Below are 24372 nucleotides of genomic sequence, written 5' to 3'. Positions count from 1 at the left end.
TTTGTGACAGTGAGCAGTACACAATAAAAAAAATAGTGTAGAAAAAATAGGGCGCTATGTACAAGAACCAACAGAAACAGTAGGAAACAGAAAGCAACTCTGCTTCTATCTCTTCCAAATAGACAGATTTAACAAATTAAAATTTTTTAACAAAAAATTAAAAAATATTTTAAGAGTGTATATAGAGAAATAATGGCCAGTGATATTTTTTCTAATTAGAGTTATGAATGCTTAACATTTGTTGGTATATTAAATTCTGCTCTTATTTATTTTGAGGACCACACACAGAGGTGTGGCTCAGTGCTCAGGCATCACTTCTGTGGTGATGGGGCTCAAACCAAGGGCTCGCACTGTTGATCTATCTCCTTAGCCCTTCCTAAACTCTTTATAATGAACTTGATGATTATTACAGTTTACCAGGGGTCCTCAAACTTTTCAAAAAGGGGGCCAGTTCACTGTCCCTCAGACCATTGGAGGGTCTGACTACAGTAAAAAAAAAAACTTATGAACGAATTCTTATGCACACTTCATATATATTATTTTGCAATGAAGAAACAAAACAGATGCAAATACAATATGTGGCCCGCGGGCCATAGTTTAAGGACCACTGGTTTAGACTATTATGTTTTAAAGGTACAAAATAAATAAAACAAAATTAAATCCCTTGTTCCCTCACAGATTCTTACTTCAAAAAACTAGTGATGGAAAAAAAAAAAAAGCTACTGATGGGAATAGAGAGAATTCATGGGAAGAAGGAAGTTTACCTCTCTTGGATATATGTGATTACAAGTTTAAACTTTCTTCTCTCCACACCTACCTCATTAGTCAGGCAGGCTAAGTGCTTCTTTACAGGTTGCCACCCCCTACTTGAAGTAGACTCTCTGATGGTGTCCACTCTTACACTTTTACCATTTTTCCTGTCTGGTTTGGGTAGTCTTTCATTTCTCCTTATATTTTTTCTGAGTAATTAAAAAAAAGTTGGGGCCGGAGAGATAGTATGGAGGTAGGGCATTTGTCTTGCATGCAGAAGGACAGTCGAATCTCGGCATCCCATATGGTCACACAATCCTGCCAGGAGCGATTTCTGAGCGTAGAGCCAGGAGTAACCCCTAGCGCCATCAGGTATCACACGCACACGCACACACACACACACACACACACACACGTGCGCACACACAAGTTCCTGATGAGTTATATAACTCTCATTTTTATTTGTTTTCTCAGAGAAGAAACAATGGGGCTGGAGATACAGCAGGCAGGGTGTTTGCCTTGCACACAGCCAACCCCACTTTGATTCTTGTATCCCATATGTTCCCCTGAACCTGACAGGAATAATTTCTGAGCACAGAGCCAGGAATAACCCTGAAGAACCGTTAAAAAATGGGGGAAAATGGGGGAAGGCTAGAGAAATAGCACAGCAGTAGGGCGTTTGCCTTGCATGCAGGACAGTGGTTTGAATCCCGGCTTCCCATATGGTCCCCCAAGTCTGCCAGGGGCGATTTCTGAGTGTGGAGCCCAGAGTAGCCCCTGAGTGCTGCTGGGTATGACACAAAATCAAAAAAAACAAAAACAAAAAAAAAAGGGAAAAAATGAAATCTCTCCTTTTCCCAAGATAATGACCTTTTTCTTTCTTATAGAACCTCTCGGAACTTGCACAGTCACTTTCATGAGGCACCTCTGACCCGGAAACACTATCAGGTCACTGGCTATGGCATAGTAAGTCGCCATCTGTCATGTAGGGCCTGCTGAATCAGGGAGGGCCACATGGCAGAGAACGTTCATCCCAGAATCCTAGAATGCTCCTACGGAATGGAAGCTACTGAAAAATTCTTTTTAATATTTAGGACCTTTGCAGCTAGCCTTGCCATGGGAAAAGTAGTCTATGAAATCTTTGTCTTTACCTCTCCTCCCATTAGAACCTTGCCATTTACCAAAAAAAAAAAAAAAAATGGCTTACAAAGTTATTGATTGTTGAATATATATATTGTTGAATATATCTTTCAACACCAATCCCACCACCTGTGTCATCTCCCATTACAGGCTAACATACTTCATTATCCCTCTCCCCTACCTGCCTCCTTGGCAGGCATATTACAGAGTTCGATGATTTCAGCTTAGACCTCATGTTTTCATTATTGTTTAGAGTGTGCTTTGGGTGTATAGCTATACCACTTTCCACATACCCAATATAACCAAAGTCTCTAACATTGGTCCCCCATTATTTCCCATTCTCATATTCTTCCTTAGACCTTGATTTATTTTCTTCTCTGTCCATCTTTTATAATTATCTTTATTTAAACACCATGATTACAAATATGATTATAGTTGTATGATTACAGTCATGTAAACAACACCCCCCCTTCACCAATGCAACATTCCCACCACCAATTTCCCAGATCTCCCTCCTCCCCACACCTGTACTTGAGACAGGCTTTCTACTTTCCTCATTCATTCACATTGTTATGATAGTTTTCAGTGTAGTCATCTCTCCAACTGCACTCATCACTCTATGTGATGAGCTTCATGTCATGAGCTGCACCTACCAGCCCTCATCTCTCTTGTCTCTGAGATACTATTAAAAATGTCTTTCATTTTTCTTAAAACCCATAGATGAGTGAAACCATTCTGCGTCTTTCTTTCTCCCTCTGACTTATTTCAACTCAGCATAATAGATTCCATGTACATCCATGTATAGGAAAATTTCATTACTTCATCTCTCCTGACAGCTGCATAGTATTCTATTATGTATATGTACCACAGTTTCTTTAGCTACTCATCTGTTGAAGGGCACCTTAGTTGTTTCCAGAGTCTAGCTATTGTAAATAGCACTGCAATGAATATAGGTGTAAGGAAGGGATTTTTGTATTGTGTTTTTGTGTTTCTCGGGTATATTCCTAGGAGTGGTATAGCTGGATCATATGGAAGCTCAATTTCCAGTTTGTGAAGAATCTCCATATCGCTTTCCATAAAGGTTGTACTAGACGGCATTCCCACCAGCAGTGAAAAAGAGTTCCTTTCTCTCTACATCCTCACCAGCACTGCTTGTTTTCCTTTTTTGTGATGTGTGCCAATCTCAGTGGCGTGAGGTGGTACCTCATAGTAGTTTTGATTTGCATCTCCCTGACAATTAGTGATGTTGAGCATCTTTTCATGTGCCTTTTGGCCATTTGCCTTTCTTCTTTTTTTTTAATATATTTTTTATTTAAGTAACATGATCATATTTGGGTTACAGTCATAACCAGAACACCCCCTTCACCAGTGTAACATTACCCCCTACCCCCTTCCTATCCTCTGCCTGTATTCAAGATAGGCAACCTTTCTTCTTTTTCAAAGTGTCTGTTCATTTCTTCTCCCCATTTTTTGATGGGGTTAGTTGTTTTTTTCTTGTATAGTTCTGTCAGTACCTTGTAAATTTTGGATATTAGTCCTTTATCTGATGAGTATTGGGTGAATAATTTCTCCCACTCAGTGGGTGGCCTTTGTATTCTGGGCACTATCTCCTTTGAAATGCAGAAGTTTCTCAGCTTAATCTAGTCCCATCTGTTTATCTCTGCTTCCACTTGTTTGGAGAGTGCTGTCTCCTCCTTTAGTCTCAGTGTCCTGGAGTGTTTCACCTACATGTTGTTCTATATACCTTATAGTTTCAGATCTGATATCAAGGTATTTAATCCATTTGGATTTTACCTTTGTACATGGTGTTAGCTGGGGGTCTGAGTTTGCTTTTTTGCAAGTGGCTAACCAGTTGTGCCAACACCACTTGTTGAATAAGCTTTCCTTGCTCCATTTATGATTTCCTGCTCCTTTATCAAAAACTAGGTGGTTATATGTCTGAGGAACATTCTCTGAGTACTCAAGCCTATTCCACTGATCTGAGGGTCTGTTTTTATTCTAATACCATGCTGTTTTTATAACTATTGCTTTGTAATACAGCTTAAAATTAGGGAAAGTAATGCTTCCCATATTCCTTTTCCCAAGGAGTGCTTTAGCTATTCGAGGTTGTTTATTGTTCCAAATGAATTTCAAAAGTGTTTGATCCACTTCTTTGAAGAATGTCATGGGTATCTTTAGAGGAATCACGTTAAATCTGTACAATGCTTTTGGAAGTATTGCCATTTTAATGATGTTGATCCTGCCAATCCATGAGCAGGGTATGTGTTTCCATTTCCGCGTGTCCTCTCTTATTACTTGGAGCAGTGTTTTATAGTTTTCTTTGTATTGATCCTTCACATCTTTAGTCAGGTTGACTTCAAGATATTTGAGTTTGTGTGGCACTAATGTGAATGGGATTGTTCTCTTAATGTCCATTTCTTCCCTATCATTACTAGTGTATAAAAAGGCCATTGATTTTTGTGTGTTAATTTTGTAACCTTCCACTTTGCTATATGAATATATTATTTCTAGAAGCTTTTTGATAGTCTTTGGGGTTTTCTAAGTAGAGTATCATGTCATCTGCAAACAGTGAGAGCTTGACTTCTTCCTTTTCTATCTAGATTCCCTTGATATCTTTTTCTTGCCTAATTGCTATAGCAAGTACTTCCAGTACTATGTTGAATAGGAGTGGTGAGAGAGGACAGCCTTGTCTTGTGCCAGAATTTAGGGGGAAGGCTTTTAGTTTTTCTCCATTGAGGATAATATTTGCCACTGGCTTGTGGTAGATGGCTTTAACTATATTGAGAAAGGTTCCTTTTATTCCTATCTTGCTGAGAGTTTTCATCAAGAATGGGTGTTGAACCTTATCAAATGCTTTTTCTGCATCTATTGATATGACCATGTGATTTTTATTTTTCTTGTTGTTTATGTTGTGTATTATGTTGATAGATTTATGGATGTTAAACCATCCTTGCATTCCTGGGATGAAACCTACTTGATCAAAGTGAATGATCTTCTTGATGAGGCACTGGATCCTGTTCGCCAGGATTTTGTTGAGGAGATTTACATCTGTGTTCTTCACGGATATTGGTCTGTAATTTTCTTTTTTGGCAGCATCTCTATCTGGTTTTGGTATTAAGATGATGTTGGCTTCATAAAAGCTATTTGGAAGTGTTCCTGTTTTTTCGATTTCATAAAAGAGCCTGGCCAGGATTGGTAGTAGTTCCTCTTGAAAGGTTTGAAAGAATTCATTCGTGAATCCATCAGGGCCTGGGCTTTTGTTTTTTGGCAAATTTTTTTTTTATGGTTTTAATTTCCTCAATAGTGATGGGGGTGTTTAGATATACTACATATTCTTTATTCAACTGTGGAAGGTTATATGAGTTCAAAAATTTATCCATTTCGTCCAGGTTCTCATATTTAGTGGCGTAGAGTTTCTCAAAGTATTCTCTGAATATCCTTTGAATCTCTGCGGTATCTATAGTGATCTCCCCTTTTCATTTCTTTTCTTTTTTTTTTGGGGGGGGGGCACACCCGGCAATGCTCAGGGGTTACTCCTGGCTGTCTGCTCAGAAATAGCTCCTGGCAGGCACGGGGGACCATATGGGACACCGGGATTTGAACCAACCACCTTTGGTCCTGGATCAGCTGCTTGCAAGGCAAACACCGCTGTGCTATCTCTCCAGGCCCCCCCCTTTTCATTTCTAATACGTGTTATCAAGTTTCTTTCTCTCTTTTGCTTTGTGAGTTTTGCCAATGGTCTATCAATCTTGTTTATTTTTTCAAAGAACCAACTTCTGCTTTCGTTGATCTTTCGGATTGTTTTTTGGGTTTCCATTTCATTGATTTTTGCTCTCAGCTTTGTTATTTCCTTCTGTTTCCCTATTTTTAGTTTCTTTTGTTGATCATTTTCTAATTCTATAAGCTGCATCATTAAGCTATTCATGTATGCTCCTTCTTCCTTCCTGATGTATGCTTGCAAAGCTATAAATTTTCCTCTCAGTACTGCTTTTGCTGTATCCCATAGGTTCTAATAGTTTGTGTTTTCATTGTCGTTTGTTTCCAGGAAATTTTTGATTTCTTCTTTGATTTCATCTCAGACCCACTGATTGTTCAGTAGTAGACTAATTTCCAGGTGTTAAATTTTTTCTTCTGTGTCCCTTTGTAGTTAACATCTAACTTCAGAGCCTTGTGGTCAGCAAAGGTAGCCTGCAAAATTTCTATCTTCTTGATTTTATGGAGGTATGTTTTATGTGCCAGCATGTGGTCTATCCTGGAGAATGACCCATGTACGTTGGAAAAGAATGTGTATCCAGGTTTCTGAGGATGGAGTGTCCTATATCTATCTACTAGGCCTCTTTCTTCCATTTTTCTTTTCAGGTCTAGTATATTTTTGTTGGGTTTCCATTTGGTTGACCTATCAAGTATTGACAAACCTGTGTTGAGGTCTCCCACAATTATTGTGTTATTATTGATACCCTTTTTCAGATTTGTCAACAATTGTATTAAATACTTTGCTGGTCCCTCATTGGATGCGTATATGTTTAGGAGAGTGATTTCTTCCTGCTGTACATATCCCTTGATTAGTACATAATATCCGTCTTTGTCCCTTACAACTTTTCTGAGTATAAAGTTTGTGTTATCTGATATTATGGCCACCCCCACTTTTTTAAGGGTATTGTTTGCCTGAATGATTTTCCTCCAGCCTTTGATTTTGAGTCTATGTTTATTCTGACTATTCAGGTGTGTTTCTTGTAGGCAGCAGAAGGTTGGCTTCAGTTTTTTGATCCATTTCACCACTCTGTGCCTCTTAATGGGTGCATTTAGTCCATTGACATTGAGAGAAATAATTGTCATGGGATTTATTGCCATCTTTGTGTAGAAGTTTGGTGTGTTTTTGTTCTGTCTTGTCTTTAGAATATATCTTTCAGTTTTTCTTTTAAGGCTGGCTTTGAGTCTGTAAAGTTTTTGAGCTGTTGTTTACCTGTGAAGCCATGTATACTTCCTTCAAACCTGGAAGTGAGTTTTGCTGAGTGCAGTATTCTTGGTGAAACATTTATTTCGTTGAGTTTTGTCACTATATCCCACCACTGCCTTCTGGCCTTGAGTGTTTCTGGTGACAGGTCTGCTGTAAATTTCAAGGATGCTCCCTGGAATGTAATTTCCCTTTTTGATCTTGCTGCTTGCAGTATTCTATCTATCTGTGGGATTCATCATTGTGACTAGGATGTGTCTTGGGGTGTTTCTCCTGGGGTCTTTTTTAGCTGGTACTCTTCGGGCATGCAGGATTTGGTCACATGTTTTCTTTAGCTCTGGTAGTTTCTTTGTGATGATGTTCTTGACTGTTGATTCTTCCTGGAGATTTTCTTCTTGGGCCTCTGGGACTCCAATGATTCTAAAGTTGTTTCTGTTGAGCTTATCAAAGACTTCTATTTTCATCTGCTCATATTTTTGAGTAATTTTTTCATTGTCTGATCATTTGATTTGAGGCTTTTTTCCAATCTCTTCTGCTGTGTAAAGTTGTTATGCATCGCATCTTCCAGCGCACTAATTCTATCCTCACCTGCTTTTAACCTGTTGGAAAGCTCATCCATTATGTTCTTCAATTCGTCTACTGAGTTTTTCAGACCTGTTATTTGACCTGATATTTCAGTTTGGAGTTTTCTGATTTCTATCTTCACATTCTCTTGATTTTTGTTAGTGTTCTGATCTATACTTTCTTTGAGTTCTGTGAGCATCCTCCATATTTCTTCTCTAAACTCCATTTCTGAAAGACTGCTTAGGTGGTTGGCCATTGTTGGGTCATCAGAGTTTCCATCTTCATTCTCTATGGCTGAAGTTGGTCTGTGTAGTTTCCCCATTGTCACGCTTATGCTGTGGGTTTTTCTACATATTGTGGTGGTATTCAATGGCTAGGTGGATCGGCTGCGCTCCTCTGCTTCGATCCCTTATAGGTGGGCTTAAGGGGGCCAGCAGAGTCAGCTTTATCCACAACTCCGGCCCGGAAAGACTCACCTCAGCCGAGGCAAGCCATCAGGGAATGAATGCCAGAGAAGATCAAAGTTCCCAGGTTGAAGCAAGCCAGGAGAAGCCCCAAAATGTCTGCCGAGCTTAAGGGGCCCAGCAGAGTCTCTTCTCTGTCCATCTTATCCTTTCTTTTTTTTTTTTTTTTTTGAATGTTGAATCTCAATTTCTTTTTTTTTTTTTTTTTTTATTTTTTATTTTTTTTTTTATTTTTTTTTTATTTAAACACCTTGATTACATACATGATTGTGTTTGGGTTTCAGTCATAAAAGGAACACCACCCATCACCAGTGCAACATTCCCATCACCCAAGTCCCAAATCACCCTCCTCCCCACCCAACCCCCGCCTGTACCCTAAACAGGCTCTACATTTCCCTCATACATTCTCAATATTAGGACAGTTCAAAATGTAGTTATTTCTCTAACTAAACTCATCACTCTTTGTGGTGAGCTTCCTGAGGTGAGCTGGAACTTCCAGCTCTTTTCTCTTTTGTGTCTGAAAATTATTATTACAAGGGTGTCTTTCATTTTTCTTAAAACCCATAGATGAGTGAGACCATTCTGCGTTTTTCTCTCTCTCTCTGACTTATTTCACTCAGCATAATAGATTCCATGTACATCCATGTATAGGAAAATTTCATGACTTCATCTCTCCTGACAGCTGCATAATATTCCATTGTGTATATGTACCACAGTTTCTTTAGCCATTCATCTGTTGAAGGGCATCTTGGTTGTTTCCAGAGTCTTGCTATGGTAAATAGAGCTGCAATGAATATAGGTGTAAGGAAGGGGTTTTTGTATTGTATTTTTGTGTTCCTAGGGTATATTCCTAGGAGTGGTATAGCTGGATCGTATGGGAGCTCGATTTCCAGTTTTTGGAGGAATCTCCATATCGCTTTCCATAAAGGTTGAACTAGACAGCATTCCCACCAGCAGTGGATAAGAGTTCCTTTCTCTCCACATCCCCGCCAACACTGTTTATTCTCATTCTTTGTGATGTGTGCCATTCTCTGGGGTGTGAGGTGGTATCTCATCGTTGTTTTGATTTGCATCTCCCTGATGATTAGTGATGTGGAACATTTTTTCATGTGTCTTTTGGCCATGCGTATTTCTTCTTTGTCAAAGTGTCTGTTCATTTCTTCTCCCCATTTTTTGATGGGGTTAGATGTTTTTTTCTTGTAAAGTTCTGTCAGTGCCTTGTATATTTTGGAGATTAGCCCCTTATCTGATGGGTATTGGGTGAATAGTTTCTCCCACTCAGTGGGTGGCTCTTGTATCCTGGGCACTATTTCCTTTGAGGTGCAGAAGCTTCTCAGCTTAATATATTCCCATCTGTTAATCTCTGCTTTCACTTGCTTGGAGAGTGCAGTTTCCTCCTTGAAGATGCCTGTAATGTCCTGGAGTGTTTTGCCTATGTGCTGTTCTATATATCTTATGGTTTTGGGGCTGATATCGAGGTCTTTAATCCATTTGGATTTTACCTTTGTACATGATCATCTTATCCTTTCTAAGCTCTGGGAGTCAAGAATCATTTATGCAGGCCCAGAAGCCCGGAGAGATAGCACAGCGGCATTTGCCTTGCAAGCAGCCAATCCAGGACCAAAGGTGGTTGGTTTGAATTCCGGTGTCCCATATGGTTCGCCATGCCTGCCACTCCCTGAGCACCGCCGGGTGTGCCCCCCCCCACAAAAAAAAGAATCATTTATGTAATCTCCCCTCCCCCATTTACTACATTACATTTCCTCATCCAGTTATTCTAAATATCTACATACATACAGATATGAATGTATGTATGTATGTATGTATGTATGAATGTACATATATCTGTATGTATGTACCTTGCCACTTATATGTCTGATACTTAATGAATGCCAAACACAAATAATAGTTGGTACTCTTAAAATAATTTTGAACAGAGAATCAATATGCCCTGTTTTACACAGCCCTTTTTTTTTTATTTGCTTATCCCACATTGGCAAAACTGCTAAACTGACTGCCTCATCTTCTTCCAGAAGTGATTGTAAAAAGGGCCCAATTGATCTCTGTTGGCCCAGGTGTATATCTTGAGTTTGGTTTAAAGATAACTTCAAGGTAACTGTATTTGTTTAGGATCTAAACTCTAGTTCTCTAAAGATTAGAATGGGACTTTCTCTAAAGATTAGAATGGGTTTCAGGAGTTGCTCATCTTTTTGTGAATCTCATAGTGCTAGGGCAGGGGCTATAGTTGGGCTATTCCCATAGCCTTTTCCCATCTTGGACATGTCTTTGGGATGTGGCATCTGAAACAGTGGTCATTTTGCTCATAGGATATGTTTCTCTAATGTCCTCTTAATTTTTTTTCTTAATTTTTGTGACAGAATGGGACAGGGGACTCAAATGATTTCTGGCGAATTGAAGTTATAAACAGAAAATTTGGAAACCGAATCAAAGTGCTGAGAAGTCAAATTCGCTTCATCCATATGGCCACAGGTTGTGTGCTGAGTTCTTCAGGGAAGAGCTTGCCCAAGTGGTGAGTCTTTGGGGCTTCCTGCCCTGGTCTCACTCACACTACCAAGGTATGGCAGCAGTCTCCTGGGAGAGCAATCTCCTGAGAGAGGATATAAAAATGGACCTTGACGCAAGCAATAAGGCATCTGCCTTGCACGCTCTAGCCTAGGACGGACCACGATTGGATCCCCCTGTGCCTTATGTGGTCCCCCAGGGGTGATTTCTGAGTGTATAGCCAGGAGTAATCCCTGAGTGTCACTGGTGTAGCCAAAAGAACAAAACAAATAAAATGGGAACCTGAGGGAGCTGGAGCAACAATACTGTGGGGAGGGCATTCTCCTTGCCTGCAGCTAACTTGAGTTTGATCCCTGGCATCCCTTATGGTCTCCCAGGGCTGTGAAGGAGTAATTCCTGAATTCAGGTATAACCCCTGAGCATTGCTGGGTGTGGCAAAAAGAAAAAAGATGGGGGCTTGAAAGCAGCATGCCAGTGGGTTGAAATGGAGAGGGGTTATATGAATTTAGTGGCAGCTGACATGCTCCTTTCTGGTGGTTTCAAGTTCTCTGATAGCTGCAATTTCTTTTCACAGGGGCTGGGAGCAGTTGGAAGTTACTTGCAATCCATACATAAAGGAAACACCCAACTCCTTGTGGAATGTGGAGGACCATATCAACCCCAAATGTGAGTAAAGTCCCTTCCTGAGCTGACTGACTGTAAGGGAAACATTTCAAAGTAATTCCTGTCTCAGCAAAACAAATTCTCATGGACTCCTGTGCTAACTTTATATTATTGGTCAGCCACTTGATTTCTCTCTGCAGCAAGTTAGGTAACTGTTTTCTTCCCATCCTTTCCATCCTTAAACTGTTCCCTGAGGCAGCCAAGTGCCTGATTGGAGCTGCTACCTTTTCTCACTCCCTTGCCTCCTATTGGATTTGACTTTGCCGCTTCATCTGCCTCATCTCTTTTTTTGGGCTTCTCTAGCTGCTATTCCATGTCCTCTCCTTACACACTCAGAGCTGCCTGTTGCTTTCCTTTCATGCCTTATTACATCAGTCAGTGCTTTTCCAGCCCATGATCTTATCCCTGTAGGATAGGCCAATGGTCTTCAATCACGGGACCACAGGACACTGTCTATATACAGGTATAAAAGAATTGAAAACCACTGATCTGCCACCTTGATTATAACTGCTGGTCTTAACCATTATTGAGGAAAGATACCTGTCTGTAAGTGGCAAATGGTTGAAGATGCTTGTATAGATTTCCAGGCTCTTTTTCATTTCCATTTGGTATCAACTCAAGTCAGTGTGCCTGTGCTCCTAAACCCTTGAAGCTTCTGCTTGATTTTTGCTCTCTGCACTTCCCACTTCATCCCTTCCTGATTTAGTCAACAAGCCATTTAATTCAGCGTCTCTTCATGGAGGACTCTAGAATTGTGTGGAACCCAGATGTGTTGGGAATGAGGACAACTAATCCCTGTCCCCATAGACCTTTTGTATAGCAGAGCAGCAGCTTTAAGTCAGAACTGGGTATTTCTCAGGTGCCTGATGAGTGCTCAGAGCAGCTGAGTGAACCATCAAACCCCTGCCAAGATTCCTCCCACCTTCTCTGCTCTCTCACTTACTTACTAGCCAGCTTTCTAAAAGGCTCCACAGGTCTCTGGCAGCAGTATGGATACTGTGGACAGATGTGAGAGACTCTGACAAAGATGTTTTCCTCTGTCATTTCTTTTTTCTAGTACCAAACATCAGCCTGGACGTGCTGCAGCCTACCTTTTCTGAGATCTTGATGGAGTCTCACATGGTGATGATCCTGGTACTGCATCCCCTTCCCTGGAGGTGATGGTGACAGTAACAGCATGATGTCGGGATGTACTCAGGCTCTAGTCTAAGCTTCATTTATCTATTAACTTACTGTTTACTACATCCATGGCAATAATTACTCCCAGTTTATAAATGAACTAAGAGTTGAGGTACAGAGAAGTTTATAAACTTGTCCAGAGTCTCAGATGAATATGAGAAGTGGATCCAGGCCTCACAGCAAGCTGCTGATGGGTTTTTGGTGTCAGTTCTAGTTGCCACTGACTTCCTTAATCTCTCAAATCCATTCAAGTGGGGCCTTGAACGATACACAGAGAGATGCACAGTGATAGGACATTTGCCTTGCATGCGGCCAACCTGGGACGGATTCGGGTTCAATTCCTGGCATGCTATATAATTCTCCGAGCCTGCCAGGAGTGATTTCTGAGTATCACTTGGTGTGGCCTAAAAGAGCAAACAAAAACAAACAAATATATATATATATATATAAGGTCTGTTCAAGTGTCAGAGTCCCTGGAAATGACAGTGTTTCTGGCTAAAGCTGGTGGGAGACTGGCCGTTCACCATCACATGGAGCTGGCATTCAGCTCTGAGTGGGCTGCTAGATATAGCATGAACTCCCAGCCACCAGCACTGGCTCATGCCCAGGCAGAAATACAGTGCTTCAGGGGGCTGAAGTTGGAGGGCTATGATTGACTCTTTTTAAGGAACTTTCCGAGATTCATTGCCTGCCTGCTTTATCAGCAACCAGCAGCAGTTGTAGTGTCAAAGGTGCAAAACAATTGAGAGAGGAAATGCTTATATTGAGAAAATTCAAGCCAGTCCCTTAACATAGCCCCAATAGGGCCAGGGTAGAGGAGACCACTGTAGTTTGTGGGCATGGGTGTTGCAAGGTAACTGTAAGAACTGTTCTGTTTTACACTGGCTTTGTGGCAGTCACTCTTCACAGGCTTTAGGAGAAACAAGCTCATTGTTATTTGTCCCTCTGGCGAGCTGCTGTCAAGTGAACTTTTTCTGACGTGATTATGAAAGCAGTTCTCAGTAAACAGAGTTGACTTACTTTACCAGATTCCACTTTAATATTCCAGTTGTGTCATTTCTGCACCTTGGGAAGGCGCTGAACTGACATTCGGCAGTCTCTGGGTCACATCTCTTCTGCTCTCTGCATGTAGCTGTCACTGTGGCCTGATGGCAGAGCTCTTGTGAGCAGGTGCCTGTCAGTCAAAATAACAGTCTAGGTCTGGGTAGGATTTTAAGACTCAGTCTGAATAGTTTCTTCATTATCTGAGAGGCAGAGTTAAAGCAGATGAGGGACATTGGGATCTTCCGCTTTAGCTGCTATAGCACCAGAATGAGGAGAGTGAGCTAAATAGCAAGTTCAGTTGACAGAAACTTCAGGGCAGGGATGCTTCTGCTGACTGAGGGGCCAGAGTTGGCTTTGTGGCCTGGCAAGGTGGGCTGTCTTAGCACATAGCAGAGCACACAGTGCCTGTTTTATTCCTTTTGTATCATGTTTTACTTGGGATTTAATGCAGTGAAGAGAGTGCCTTTGATTTGTCACAGCTCTGGTTTGTGCCCAGATTGGAACTGTGTTCTGTGGGTTTGAAGGAATTGACTTCTCTCCATAACTACTTCAGAGCGCTAGAATGATCCATCTCTCATTTAGAGGCCCTTCAGCGGACTGAAGCAGTTTAGGAGATGTAAGAGAGATTCATCCACCACAGGGAGGTCTGCAAACACTCAGCCCCTCTGGGAGTTGCACTAGTCAGATACTGAGTGTTGGGTCACTGGACCTTTTGGTCTGCTTGGACCACAGAGCATGATTTTGCCTCCTAGGACTGTTTGGCAATATCTAGAGACATTTCTAGTCATTCCACCTGAAGGGTGGGGGTGCTCTTGGCATCTAGTGAGTGCTGACCAGAAATACTAAAGGTCCTCCTCTTCACCCCAAAGCAGAGCCAGGTCCTAATGTCAGCTGTGAGAGGCCAGGAAAACTTGCCCTCATCCAACCCTTGCTCCTCTCACCTGTTACAGTGTGTCTTGATGGGTAGCTGACACCAGGGTGGGCAGTTAGTATCTGGTTTCCTGATCTATTTCCTTCTTGTTGTAGTAGAGGTCATATTTGCCACATAGAGATAGCTTGACACCTTATTGTTGGCCTGGATGGTAGGAAATGCGGGGACTGGTTTCTTCGAGAAGTGAAGATGGTTAGATTGAGAACAGAACCCTGACTATTGCCTGTAAGGGAGGCAGGTGTATGTGGAGTGGTGCTTCTCTGGACATGTGCCCTTTGTCAGAGCTGTGTGTGCCTCAGTTTTTGCTGGCCCTCACTCACATTTGCTTCTCTCCCACAGGGGAACAATGGTCTGAAACCCAAGAATAATGAGTTTACCTCAAAACCCTGGCACTGGCCCATCAACTATCAGGTAGGGCTGAAGCTGATCTCCCAGAAAATGGGCCTAAGAAAGAGCCCCTGGTGACAGTGGAAGTAGGCTGCATGACTGGGGGAGAGATGGGGATGTTGGCTGCTCTGCTGCTGAAATCAGCTTCCAGAGGGTCTGTGAGACCATGTCTTAGACAGAGGTGCCCCCACCCCTGACCCGGTCATCTGATACTTAAGGAACTGGGTCGGTCAGTGGTGTGTCCTTTGTTTCTCAGGGCTTGCGCTTCTCCGGGAGCAATGACACGGACTTCCGAGTCTATCTGCTCGGCAATCCGGTGAGTGCCTACCCAATCTGGCCAGTCTAGAGCTGCGCCTGTTTGTGCATCATCTCCCTCACCTCCCTCACCTCTGTCTCTATCACAAACAGGTGGTGTGGTGGTTGAACCTGCTGAGTATCATCCTCTACCTCCTCTCTGGGAGCATCTTTGCAGTGGCCCTGCAGAGAGGGGTGCGGTTGCCTGCTGAGGTGGAAGGTCAGGTCCCTTGGGCTCCTGCTGTTGACCGGACACTGGCAGCGGCTTACCCACCTGCTCCACACTTTGCCCGTCACCTTTGCCTGTCACCAGTCACCCAGTGTTGTGTTAGATACTTGACATGATCCCAGCCATCCTGGAGGGGCGGATATTATTCCCCATTTTAGGGATCAGGAAATGACAATGCAGGGGGCTTAAGAACATGTCCTGGTGCCTGTAGCTCACTCGTCACAGAACTGAGGTGCAGCCCAGAAATCTGACCTCAGACCCTCCTCTCTAACCTCTGCTCTCTGCAGCCAGAGAGGAGGCGAAGCTGGTGCTCCTGTGGGAAGCACAGCCAGGTTCTCAGCCAAGCAGTGCACAAACATATCCTCTGAGACCTCATACAGACTCCTTTGCTGCTGCAGTTCTGAGCCTCTGCCCTCTGCTGCTGTAACTCCAGATCTCCCTCCCTCCAATCTCCTTCCTCATCACCAGCCTCTCCTCCGCCATGAGCACAGATGAGGGAACAGAGAGGGCACAGGACCCTGGTCTCTGTAAAAGCTGGACTGCCTCCTTCTGGCTTGGCATACCCCAGGAATGAACAGGACTCAGGAGCCATTGCTCCATGTCCTTCAAAGCCACCCTGGGTGGGGTTGTTGGGCTTGGGCTGGGAGGGAAGCTCAGTAAGATGAAGGAAAGGCAGCTTAATCGAGGAACAGCAGGGAAGGGCAGAGCCGGCTTGAGCTCAGTCTCTGTCTATACCTGCTGACTGGGCTTCTCTGCCCTGCTGGGGTCCAGGGCTCTCCCAGGTCCTGCTGCGAGGCGGAGGCCAGTTCCTGCTAGGCTGGGTGCTCCATTACTTCCCATTCTTCCTGATGGGCCGGATCCTCTATTTCCACCACTACTTTCCAGCCATGCTCTTCTCCAGCATGTTGACAGGTCAGCAGTGCACCCGGGGCCTGAATGGGCAGGGAGGCAGCAGCCCAGGCAGCAGGGCTGAGGGTACATGGACTGGGCACTTCCTTTCTCCTGCATGCCAGTCTAGTCTGCTGCTGAACTAGGGGCTTCTTCCTCTCACCAGGCTTGCTGTGGGACACTCTTCTGCGCCTGGGTGCCTGGAGCCTGGCCGCCTTACTTCCATCTTATGGCATCCATATGGCAGGAATTGTGGGCCTGCTCCTGGGAACTGCTTACAGGTAAACTCCCGTACAAACATGCATTGGTGCAGTGATGCCAGCATTCCAGGGGCATTTCCCATGCTGGCTCCCAAGCCTTCTCCAGAATTCTCATTCAGATGGGCCCAGTTCACTGCAGAAGTTCCAGTGATCCTGCTGTGAAAAAGCTAGCCAGGACTTGCTCCTCTCTCACTCCTCACCCAGTCCACCTGGGAGGGCTCCTCTCCTTACTCACAGTGGAACAGCATCAGGGGAGAGGCACAGAGACGGTCCTTCTTTCTGGAATAACCCAGTGCTGGGAGGTTGGGCAGCTGTTCCGCCCCACCCCCACTCCCACCTTCTTGCCTTTTTTGATTGTGATTGTGATTCTTAAGAATCACAGGCCGGGGGCCGGGCGGTGGCGCTAAAGGTAAGGTGCCTGCCTTGCCTGCGCTAGCCTTGGACGGACCGCGGTTCGATCCCCCGGTGTCCCATATGGTCCCCCAAGCCAGGGGCAACTTCTGAGCGCATAGCCAGGAGTAACCCCTGAGCGTTACCGGGTGTGGCCCAAAAGCCAAAAAAAAAACAAAAAAAAAACAAAAACAAAAAAAAAAGAATCACAGGCCGGGGCCGGGCGGTGGCGCTAAAGGTAAGGTGCCTGCCTTGCCTGCGCTAGCCTTGGACGGACCGCAGTTCGATCCCCTGGTGTCCCATATGGTCCCCCAAGCCAGGAGCAACTTCTGAGCATATAGCCAAGAGTAACCCCTGAGCATTACCGGGTGTGGCCCAAAAATCAAAAAAAAAAAAAAAAAAGAATCACAGGCCAGGGCCGGGCGGTGGCGCTAAAGGTAAGGTGCCTGCCTTGCCTGTGCTAGCCTTGGATGGACCGCGGTTCGATCCCCCGGTGTCCCATATGGTCCCCCAAGCCAGGAGCAACTTCTGAGCACATAGCCAGGAGTAACCCCTGAGCATTACTGGGTGTGGCCCAAAAAACCAAAAAAAAAAAAAAGAATCACAGGCCTGGGGCCGGCAAGGTGGCGCTACAGGTAAGGTGTCTGCCTTGCAAGCCCTAGCCAAGGAAAGGACCGAGGTTCGATCCCCCGGCGTCCCATATGGTCCCCCCAAGCCAGGGGCAATTTCTGAGCGCGTAGCCAGGAGTAACCCCTGACCATCTAACGGGTGTGGCCCGAAAAACCAAAAAAAAAAAAAAAAGAATCACAGGCCTTTTGAGGTGGTGGCACTGGCCTGGGGCCTCTAGGGCAGAACCCCTCCCTCTAATGTCCCTGCCCTGAGTCCGCATCCCCTAGCCCTTGGAATGTTTCTGCAGAGTGGGCAGGTGCTCAGAACTCCAGTAGGAGTTTTGGGGATCCTTAGGCCTTATCATATGTCCGCTGGACACCAACTGCCCACCCTGAATTCTCTTGCAGCTTTTACCTCTTTCACCCTCTGGCTTATGGAATGGTGGGTCCCCTCGCCCAAGACCCCAGAAGTCCCATGGCAGGACTCAAGTGGCTGGAATCATGGGAATTTTGAGGCCACTGCAAGGACTCCAGCGTAAGTGCAGGGACTTCCCAGGAAAGCCAGCTGTGGAGCCTGTCCCTGGACTGTCCCAGCTCTGGAAGACAAGGCCGAAGAGCCTGCAGCTTCCTGCTGCCTCCCAGGAGCCTCTGTGGGTGCAGCCCCAGTAGCCATCCACCACCAGCAGACAGGAGGCTCTGACCGTCCCTGGCTACAGACAGTTAAGCAGCGGACACAACCCTCAGGCCCATTACCTTGTACGACACAAGGAGTATGTAAAATGTGTGTATGTGTGTGAGTGTGGATGTATGTGAGTGTGAGATCCTGATGGAATGTAAGCCTGCTTGGAGCCAGCTGCGTTATAAACTCGCAATACTGTGATATTTTCTGGTATTTTTTCACACTGGATTTGGTTTTTAAGTAAGATTCGTCACAAATTCTCTGACCTCCAAGAAGGGCTGGAGGGTAGAGCACAGCCAATGAAACTTTGCAAGGGCAGAGTCAATAGCAGCAGAGCCACGGGTTCCTTCCCTGAACCAGCAGACACAGAGGTGCCCAGATGTAACACTGGCTGCGAGGGGCCGCATGCCCTGCCTGCAGTGGGCACAGAGGACAGGCCCCGGTGCGGGCAGGCAATCACCTCACCAGCATTTCTCTCAGCCCCTGTTCCTGGATCTCTGAGAATGATGCTTCTGGATGTTGAGGAGACTGACGGTCCCTGTCCTGTGCCTAAGGCACTGCTCTCTGCCCTGCTCAACCCCTGTCATCCTTCTTGGTCAAGAGGGCAGGTGCCTGCCCAGTCACTGAGAGAGCCTCTCTTTTGCAGCCAAGGAGGTGAAACAGCAGAGCCCAGGGGTGCCAGTGGGGCACTTTAGCCTGACTGGGCAGATACTAGTGTCACTGATGGTGGTCCCATTTTTACTTATGTATCACCCCCTGCCAGAGCCCACCACCACTACATTTTGTTTCCCTCCCTCATGTCACATGTCACCAGGCTGGGTTTCCCCCCAGAACTCCAGAACTGCTTCACCACCTCTCTTCCTCCCCAAACGAAAGGGATCGGAATGAAAGCAGCCCAAGGCCAGCCTACTGCCGCCCACCCCAGCACCAAGAGTCTGACAGGTCCCTTTGTCCCTGTGAACCCTGTGCCTCTAGATGATATTGTCACATGGTCTTTCTTCCCTCCGAGCCCCCGCCAGCACAGACAGGGTCAGTGCCCACTCTTCAGAGCATCTTCCACAGGCAGTTGCCACGGAGACTGGAAATTGGTACCAGGGACAATCTGTGCTACCTAGCGGGTGGCAGGGAAGGAAGCTTCTGGTCCTGCTCGGGTCTTCAGACCCACTGTCATTAATGCTAATAGAGGAAATGCAGCGATGGCATGGTTAGAGCAAAGCAAGGTCACTAATTAGATCTGCGGCTTGATGGCCTCTCTTCTCCCAGGATACAGCCCTTGCGACTTCCTCCAGCAGGAAGCGCAGCCTGGGTGCTGAGTCTGGGCTGCCGGTCTAATTGCATTTCAGAAAGGAAGGGGGCCAGCAGGGAGCACATCCTTCCTCCCCACAGCTGGGTGGTTTCCTAGCTGCGTGGGGGCAGCCTTGAGGGTGCATTTTCCTGGAGGTGGAAGGCAGAATTCTGTGCTTCACTCTCAGCAGAGAACACTATCCCCCCACCAAAGACAGCCAGGAGATGGCAGGTGTCCCCAATGACAGCCAGGAGGTGGCAGACGTCCCCTTGGACCTTCTTTCCTAATAGGAACTTGCTAGAAGAGAGGAACTCGCAAGGAGCAGAGGGCTGAAGGCAAAAGCCCTGGCAGCTTCCTGCTCCCTTCCAATGTGGCCCCAGTAGAGACCAAGATTCCTCTGTCTCTCCCCTGCTTCCCACCTGTGGGGGAAGAATCTGCACACTTCTCTGCCTCCTACACCTGGCTGACGAGCACTTCTCTGGGGACAGATCTCAGGTCCTGTTGTCAGGAGATGCTGGAGAGAACAGAGGGACGCTCTGAAGGGGGCCCAGGAGAAAGCAGAAATGTGATGCTTCCCACACTTGCTAGGGGAGAACAAAAAGATTTTCTAGTTAGCCCAACTTCCAGCCAGCTTCTTGAGCCACGTTTTCTATTAAATTCTTTTTCCAGAGATAATCAGAGACCATTTACTTTTGTAATAAATAACTCTTGTTTTGAATGCCGTGTTGTTCTTGTACTTAATTGAATATGACATGCCCTCTGGCTCCCAGGAAGAATGTCTGAGTGCACCACCATTCCACCATCTTGTATTGAGGCCAGCAGGATTCCAGCAGAGACCCTGAGCTGGACAAGGGAGCTCCATCCTTTGGGTTTTCATGGGGGCATGGTAATGGGGTAGGTCAGTTAGTAATTGAATTTACTTAAACACCCAAAGTGTGCAAGACTCCAACTCCAGGCCTCATTTTCCTCTTCAGAGGCCCTCACAATAGAAAAAGAAACAGCTGCCCACTTTGGAGACAGCTGTCCGCCATGGGAGTCAGCTGCAGGAAGATGTGTAGGGTGTGAGGGAGGTGAGTAAGAGCTTCAATGTTGGATAAGTAGTTGGGGAGGAAGGGTAACATTGCTTGATGAATTTGGGGCTCTTCTGAGTTGCTTGTTTCCATTTCTGCCCAAGATCAGGACTTAATGGAGGAGGGAATGGGTCATGCCTATCTTCAGAAGATGGTGAATGCAGAGGACGGCAGATGGGAAAAGAACCAAGTACTGCTTTGTTTACCTCATCTTGACACCTCTGTGACACTATTGTCAAGGTGCAGCCAATGCTGTTTTTGTTCTCACTCTATCCATGAGAGACCATTTATTGCCAGAATTTGACAGTCAGCTGGTAGTAGAGCCAGGACAGTACCAAGTTGAGATGTTCTGCTTTTCCAGCGTTGGAACAGATATTTTCCCAGAACAACTTAGCTGTGAACCTCTAAGGGAATACCTGGGTCTCAGCTCAGCAGTTTCCAGTCCCAGTATGTTCTTTTGTACATTTTGCTTAAAACTACTCTAGAACTGGGTGATTTTTTTTTTTTTTTTTGGTACACCAAAACCAGTAGTTTCTAAGAGGAAAAAGGCCCTGGCTAATAGCATTTGCCTATTCTCACCACCGTCACCTATTTCAAGCTTCCAAGCCCATGTCACTGAGTGAGGAGTTGGAGTGATGAGAAAAAGTGGTGTCTCAAGTCATCTACGAGTTGATCCTATACTCTGCCAATCCATTCCCAGAGACTGAGTAGGTCTGTTATTCTTTGTTTTGGGGTCATACCTGCAAGTGGTCAGGGGTTATTCCTTGCTCTGCTCAGGAATCACACCCTAGAAGTATTCAAGGGATCATATGTGATGTGGAGATAGAACTTAGGTCAGTTGTGTATGTGCAAGGCAAATGCCCTACCCACTGTACTTTCACTCCAGCCAAGACTGGCTATGTCTAAACCGTGGACACAGCTCTTAGTGACAGTCCATTAAAGTGGGAGATAGAAGGTAGACCTGTAGAATGTGGAGACCAACAAGATGGGCCTGGGGCTGGGGTGATAGTACAAGGAATATGGTGTTTGCCTTGTACACATCCAACCCATTTTCTATAACCAGCATCTTATATGGTTCTGGGCACCAGCAGAGTAATTCCTGAGTGCAGAGCCAGGAGTGACCCCTGAGTATCACTGAGTGTGGCCCCAATATAAAAACTAAAAAATATAGATGGGCCAGAGTCAGACCTGAAGTCCTGTCCTGTCTCCTTCAACAGCAACTTGGGCTAATTAATTAGTTAACCTCTGCTTCTACCTGTAGAAAGTGGCACCTTCACAGCATAATTGTGAGAATGAAGTTGTCTCAGTACACAGTCCTGGGCTTGACTGTTCAGCAAATGCTTATTCTTTATTATCACAAAGACTAGCTGCAGAACAGGCCTGAACTCTCCTAGATAAGAGCCTCTGACTTGAGCTCTGGGCAGATGCCAGTCAAGGAGGAGCTCTTGTGATCCTTCCTAGTTCTTCATATGTTGGCTCAGGCACTAGTACAGAGCACAGATTAGTGTGTAATTAACTCTAACTTGTGGCTCTAAAAATGTGAGCTGACAGTGCCACTAAATAGCCAGGGCATAACCCTGGACCCCATGCTGAAGGAGAAAGAAGGCAAAATTGATGTTCCTAGAAGAGCCAGTTGGGTGTCTAGACACTGGAAAGTAAACGTAACTAGAGTCCCATGGTCTTCTCTATGACCTACTCACAGCAGCAGGACCATAGGATAGTAGGTCAGAAATCTAGTTCCTGAGGGCCCTGACCACTCTTTCCTTCTCCTTTTCTTCCTCCCCCCACCCTCTGTCTATTCATACTCTTGCTTGCAAATCTCTCAGACACAGCCAAACTGCTTCCTACTTCAGACAGGAGCTCCCGAGAGGGAATGGAGACACTCCATAGTCCTGAGTACTTAAAAGAGGGAACCCAACTGGATGGATTCACTGAGCTCCAAGGGAAACGGAAGAGTTCTACTGGGGTATCAGACTTATTTGGGTTTAGAAGTTCTTGAAGGCGGGCTGGAGAGATAGCATGGAGGTAGGGCATTTGCCTTGCATGTAGAAGGACAGTGGTTCGAATCCTGGCATCCCATATGGTCCCCTGAGCCTTCCAGGACCAATTTCTGAGCTCAGAGCCAGGAGTAACCCCTGAGTGCTGCGGGTGTGACCAAAAAAAAAAAAGTTCTTGAAGGCAAGAACTCAGCACTCCACCGGGCTAGACATTCTTTGCTAATGGCCAAGGCCAGGAAGAAGGTTCAAGGGGCTGAAGCTCATGATTTGTATGCAAGATCCCTAAGTACCAACCCAGCACCTCGTGAACTCCTAGGAAATGACCAATGAGCACAGAGCTAAAAATAGTCTCAAGTATTTCTGCTGTATCCCTAAAACTCTAACAAATATAAAAATAAGTGTTTGGACCTTTGTAATGACTCAAAAGACTGGAGCATCTATGTTGCATGCAGGAACCCCATTTTCAAGCCCTAACCCTCCCTGAACACTGCTGGGAATGATCCCCAGAAGTAGGCCCTGAACACAATTCATGTGGCTCCAAAAATGAGTAGAAGGTCTAGAGTGACAGCACAGCAGGTAGGGCATTTGCCTTGAGCACAGCTGTCCCAGGTTCAATCCTCAACATCCCATATGCCTCCTGAGCCTGCTAGGAGTAATATCTGAGAGCCAGAGCCAGGAGCCTCTGAGTGCCACTTGGCCTTAAAAACAAAAAGAAGGGGCCGGGAAGGTGGAGCTAGAGGTAAGGTGTCTGTCTTGCAAGTGCTAGCGTAGGACGGACCGAGGTTCGATCCCCCGGTGTCCCATATGGTCCCCCCAAGCCAGGGGCGATTTCTGAGCGCATAGTAACCCCTGAACGTCAAACGGATGTGGCCCAAACCCCCCCCCAAAAAAAAAGAAAAAAAAATGAACAAAGGTAACAGATAGCTCAAGACCCTTGTATACTTGGAGCCAAGTAAAGAGGCTGGGAGTTCCCTGGAGACCTCACCTCCCAAGCCCCTTTTCCAGTACCTGAGGAAATTAGAAAGGCTTGACTGCTGCCAATGGATAGGCTCCGAGACGCTACAATGCCAAATAAACGAGGCTGAAAACCATTAAAGTGGGTGTGCCAGAGGAGCTTCCATGTTTCAAAGAGAAGAGGTCTAAATTGCTCTGTGACCAATCTCATGTCCCAAAGGCAAAACAATCATCTCCTGCCACCTGATCTCCTACTTAAAGACATAAATAGGGGCCAGGGCAAGAGATAAGTTAACTAGGGGTCAGTGGCACACTCCTTGCATGTTCAAGGACCCATATTGGATCCCTGCACCACACAGTAGGACTCCCTTGGCTGACTCCTTAACAGCATTAAACTTGATTGGTGGAGTAGCACCAGGAGTGGCCCAGAGCCCCCAAGCACTTCTTAGTGCTCTCCCCCACCCCAGTACATAAACAATACTTCTGGGGGAGTGGGGAGGGAGAGCTCAATGGTTGAAGCTCTGCATGCAAGAATCCCAGATTCCATCCCACCTGTGCCTCTTCTTACCCCCTACCCCATCACACTGCATATGATTCCCAGGATACTGCTGGGAGCACCGAACTAGGAGTAGCCCTGGAGCCTCACTAAGCATGAGTAACCCCTCCCAAACAAGCAAAAACTGAACTTGTGATTTATTTTAAAAGTCTGCCCAGAAAGGGGGCAGGATGGGAAGATGGTAGAACCTTGCTGCTACTTCCCCCAACTTGGCAGGCCCACCCTGGAACCCACCCTTGCAAGGCTTGGGGAAGACCAGGTGTGACCCAGGCAGTTTCAGACAGGCTTTGTTGCAGCGGGGCGACTTGCCAAGTCCTTAGGCGATGGATCAAATGCAACTGGGGTCCCTACCTAGCAAGAGTGACCCCACTTTGCAGTTTCCAGATGCGACACTGAGATTCCAAGGGGCTCCCCGATCCTTGTGCCACTGCCACGGTCTGAGCAAGCTGGCAGAGCACTCGGGGGGCGGGGCCGCCGATGCTTTAAAACTCCGCGATCAGGGCGACTCGGGGCGCTTTTCCGAGGGTCCCCGGCAACAACAGCGTCACCCACCCGGGCCCCCT

At 45.7% G+C, this 24372-nt stretch overlaps 1 protein-coding gene across 1 annotated transcript in view; it reads left to right on the top strand.

Moving 5' to 3' along the window:
• Positions 1-19950, top strand: part of POMT2 (protein O-mannosyltransferase 2) — a 55371-nt gene extending 35421 nt beyond the window's left edge. Inside the window, exons 12-21 of the mRNA XM_049770386.1 lie at positions 1638-1716; positions 10251-10402; positions 10970-11061; positions 12116-12192; positions 14552-14623; positions 14856-14915; positions 15008-15113; positions 15894-16034; positions 16177-16291; positions 17677-19950. Of these exons, the coding sequence (XP_049626343.1) occupies positions 1638-1716; positions 10251-10402; positions 10970-11061; positions 12116-12192; positions 14552-14623; positions 14856-14915; positions 15008-15113; positions 15894-16034; positions 16177-16291; positions 17677-17782 (1000 nt within the window). The 3' untranslated portion in view covers positions 17783-19950. The remainder of the gene's footprint in view (positions 1-1637; positions 1717-10250; positions 10403-10969; positions 11062-12115; positions 12193-14551; positions 14624-14855; positions 14916-15007; positions 15114-15893; positions 16035-16176; positions 16292-17676) is intronic.
• Positions 19951-24372: the final 4422 nt, after the last annotated feature.

This window comes from Suncus etruscus, chromosome 3, assembly GCF_024139225.1.
Source record: "Suncus etruscus isolate mSunEtr1 chromosome 3, mSunEtr1.pri.cur, whole genome shotgun sequence".
Taxonomy (NCBI): domain Eukaryota; kingdom Metazoa; phylum Chordata; class Mammalia; order Eulipotyphla; family Soricidae; genus Suncus; species Suncus etruscus.
The sequence above is the reverse complement of the archived record's forward strand: the minus strand, read 5'-3'. Positions and strand labels throughout refer to the sequence as shown.